The sequence below is a fragment of the Pygoscelis adeliae genome, unplaced genomic scaffold (genome assembly GCF_000699105.1).
Source record: "Pygoscelis adeliae isolate BGI_AS28 unplaced genomic scaffold, ASM69910v1 Scaffold10, whole genome shotgun sequence".
Taxonomy (NCBI): Eukaryota; Metazoa; Chordata; class Aves; order Sphenisciformes; family Spheniscidae; genus Pygoscelis; species Pygoscelis adeliae.
The window spans coordinates 10697771-10702038 of NW_008824053.1; the positions used below are offsets into that span (position 1 = coordinate 10697771).

At 39.8% G+C, this 4268-nt stretch overlaps 1 protein-coding gene across 1 annotated transcript in view; it reads left to right on the forward strand.

The window, feature by feature from the left end:
* CFAP57 (cilia and flagella associated protein 57) overlaps nt 1-4268 on the forward strand; it is a 21299-nt gene extending 17031 nt beyond the window's left edge. Inside the window, exons 19-20 of the mRNA XM_009333847.1 lie at nt 3642-3768; nt 4057-4268. Of these exons, the coding sequence (XP_009332122.1) occupies nt 3642-3768; nt 4057-4268 (339 nt within the window). The remainder of the gene's footprint in view (nt 1-3641; nt 3769-4056) is intronic.

The window sequence follows — 4268 nt, forward strand, 5'->3', positions numbered from 1 at the left end:
ATACTTTCATTTATCTCCCACTCCCTAATGTAAAAGGAGATAGGGAATCTCTGCTGCCTGGGTATTTTTTAAGCAATTAATGTACTTATTTTTTATTTCAAACAGTATTTATAATTGCTATCGTAGTCAATTTGCACCTGTCTGAGTGCCAAGCTGTACTTGCTGTGTGGTGGTGTTTAGGAAGTAATTTTGGAGGAAGAAAAGAAAAAGAAAAAAAATTATTTTCTTTGGCTACATAGTCCCATGCCTACTGGTCTGAATTCAGAAGAACTTTCTGCTTTTCACATCCAGGTTTTTCGAGGAAGTTCAGAAACACATTATGAATATGCCTATTTGTACCAAGATCTCTTGCTCAGAATCCTTGTTCCTTACAAGGCAAGGTAAACTTGTGACTGCTGGGGCCAAAGATCCAATTTGTTTTCATCTGAGTGAGAGGATCTAAAGTCCCACACCAAACATCCTGGGAGGACAGGTCTTTTACAGTCTCTTCTTACCATGATCTCCTTCTGCTCAGTCAGCATTTCCTTTTCCCTTCACTAGCCTTTTCTTCATTGTTACTTTATTATGCTTTCTCAGGATCATTAGACCTCAGTCCCCTCCTAAGTCATCTGTTCTTTGTTATTTATTTATAGTGCTTCTTCAGGCCCAGGCAGCAGCGATCTTCTTCCCTGGCCCTGTTTTAATTTTTTTACTCCTTCTGTGTGTTAGATGTTTCCTTTTGGCACAAAAGGAGATGGCTTCAGAAAATAACCTGAAGAATTTCCTTGCTGGAATGGGGTGACAGATGGTGCTCATAATGACGATACTTGATGTCTTGGATCAGTAAGCCTTACACGAAATGATGATTAAAACTGAATTAATGAAACATCTGGAAGATGAAGATATCAAAGGTTCTAACCAGCCTGGTTTCTTCAAAGAAAAAGCAGTTCTCTGAAGCCTAGTAGATTAATGAGACTTTACAGCCAGGAGGAATTATCGTGGTCTTCCAGTCCTTCACAGGGGGCTTTTAAGACTAGTTTAGACAAACTTCTGGCAGGGCTTGCTTTGAAAGAGTAAATGACGTCTTGGCGGCCTTCCAGCTCTGTATTTCTATTATTCCTCAGTTGTACTTACATTTTCAGAGTTGTGCATTCCTCTTTGAGTGACTATTCATAGGTACATTCCACTAGTGACTGCTGCAACAGATGATTAGAACTGTCAAGATAATTTTAATTTTCTTACCAGTTGGCAAGTTGCTTGTTGTTAGACTATTAGTTTTCCCTCTAGCCTTCTGTATTTGTAACGGCTTCTTTGGTCACTTGGATACATAAGAACAGACACATTGAATAATCTTGAAGTAACGCTGCTTGAACTGAAGCATGTATAGGATGATAATTTCTATAATAAGTCCTACCTGTCTCTGACAGTCAGCACTGTAGGGACTTCCTAGGCTGTAGATTGCATCCAGACATCACATGCAGTTGTACCTGATGGCCTCATTCTCCATGCATTTGATCAATCCCTTTTCTGAAACAATTGGTACTTTGCCACAACATCCTGTGACAACGAGTTTTACCATGAACATTTATTTTAATCCATTGCATGATCATTGCATTGTAGTGCAAGCTTTCTGTCAGAATGCAAAGACAGAATTAAAGGCTAATCTCTCTGGATAGCATGCCCCTTCAGAAAAACATTATCAGTGTCAACCAGCAGCCTTTTAGCACCCGGCAAACCAAACAAGACATTTCTACATAGCCTGGATTGCCTCATACAAGATACTATGTATTATACCATCTAATAGACCAAAAGCAAGATCTTCATTTGATAGCAGCATTCAACCACTTGGAGAGAACTTGTGAAGATGTTCATGACTAAAGTACACCTAACAGAAATGGTGTGACCTAACCCTGAAAGCTGGTCAAAAGAAAATTTCCTTGGCTGATTCTTGGAAGTTATCCTCTTCATGTGTTCCTTTCAGGATCAAGCTCTGGGATAAATGCATAGCATCAAATTTCATCTGTGTTTAGAGACTTGAATTAAACAAGTCGGAGTCAACAAAATATTATGGTTTCAGAGCAGGCTGCCTAAGCTCACCAACTCATGCTGCATTTAGAGTCCAACACAACCACTGCAAGAAGAACTGTTCTTGCCCAACAAGTTCAGCCCTTAACACGTCCCACAATCTTCCTCCAGTCAGTGCCTTTCGGCTGAGGGGAAACTCAAGCACAGTTGGTGTACTTGTCTTAGTGTGAAGTATTGAGAATCTTGCCGTGTATGTGCACCTTGAGTTATTGCTGCCAACTTGAACTCCTTGAGTGCATCTATATACAGATAATTGCGGTAAGCATTGTACTTTGTTACTAATCAGGCTTCAGTTGTGTGATGCCAATACTTTATAAGTATACTGTAAGGAACCGAATCATATGCCTTATGTAAGTCTCTTATGGCAACATAATTATCTCTATCAACCAAAATTATCATTTAAAAAAAATCAATATTTGAAGACACCTTTTTCTTAGGAAAATGTCATTAATCCTTGTTCTTACCTCCTGTTGTTTTAGTGGTTCTCTGTTGCTTGAGACTGGTATTATGTGAGGTACCTAAAGCATGCCTTTTGGCCATTTATCTTTTTAAAATATTGCCATTTATGATGAAGTTCCAGGGGTTGGAATGGTGCTGTGTTCCAAAACTTCTAAAAAACCACCACAGGTAGCTGAAATTGTTGCTATTCTTGGTTCAAGTATGATGGCAGCTGTTTAACATTTGCACTAGCTGTTGATGCAATAAGGTGCTTCACTGTCTTTGTAAGAGGCAAATATACAATTCCACTTCTCTTGAATTCAGAAAAGAAATATTTAGTTAATGGTGCTCCTGTTTCTGAATCATGAGCAACAGTTTTATCATCCTTCACTAGTATTAGCCCATACTGGTTTTGCTGAAATCTTTGAATCTGTCGCAACAATGGGTAAAGTACATTCACTTGTACTTTCACAACTCCTTCAGCAAGATGCTTTGTGGTAGGCTATTAAAAAAATCAGAAGATTGAACTTTTATGAGTTGAAAACTGACTAAAACAAGAACAAAAGATGAATACACGGCCAACTTTTCCACGTAACAGCATGTTAGCAGTAGGTATCTCAAGTCCCTGTATGCTTTATATATTTCTTAATAATTTGGAAGGGGTGTTGGAAAGTGATGTCTGTCAGAACTAATGAAGAGGGCTTTGAAGAACTGCAAGGAGATACAGATAATTTAATTGAACAGACACATAGTGGCAAATGAAAAGCAAAATAATACACACTGGAGGGAGAAATGGGAATTCTTCACGTTAATTCTGAATTAATTGGATCAATGCAGGAAGGGACCTGAGCTTCCCTGTGGAATTGGCAAGGAAGATGATACCTTGGAGTGCAGCTGCAGTCAGAAAAGCAAAACAAATATTAGCTTACTGAGCTAACGTGGTTTGAATACTGTCTTGTTTTGTGTCAAATCTACTGTGGCCTTATCTGAAATGTTGTGTACTGTACTGATTACCCTGTATCTTCTGCTTGTGATACTGATTCTGTACTGTCCGGTGTCCTTCCCAAGGATATGAAGATACCTATTGCTGAGCCAGATAGTACCTGTGCTTTTCCTCATAGGGCATATTGTTTTTGCAGGAAAATGTGAGTCTGATTAAGGAAATTAATGACTTGCGGCAAGAACTGAAGGTGGCCCACACCCAGGTACATGACCTCCAGTCAACACTAAGATTAACCAAGAAAAAGCAAGCAATTCAAGACACAGGTGAATAGTGCTTCTTGTATGTTTTCCATATTGTCAGTACTCATTCCAGGAGCCCTTTTTGTCCTTGGTGAACAATTCTGTTACTGTCTCCATATCATTCCAGCTTGTCTGCCTGGTGGTACCTGTTATATTGTAGTGTTAGTTGTAGAAGCTGCTAAATACTGCAGAATCTTACTATTTAGCTGTACTCCTTCAGCCCTGAAAGACGCCTTTCCTTGTTCGTGCCAAAGAACTCTGCGAGCTGGACCTTTGTTACTCTGCTCTATCCTCCTTGATTTTACCTTCTAGCTCCCTCCGGTGAACTGCTGTCCAGCCCAGCTGTCCTGAGGTTGAATGCAGAGAAGGAAAGTGAGAAAATCATAGAAATGCAGCGGCTAGAAATTCAATACCTGCGACACCAAATCCAGGAGAAGGGGCAAGTCCTTGCAGTTCAGCCTCTCTCAGGCGGAAATCTTCCTAAGCTGAATCTGGAAAGAAGCCACAAGACACAGCAACAGTGA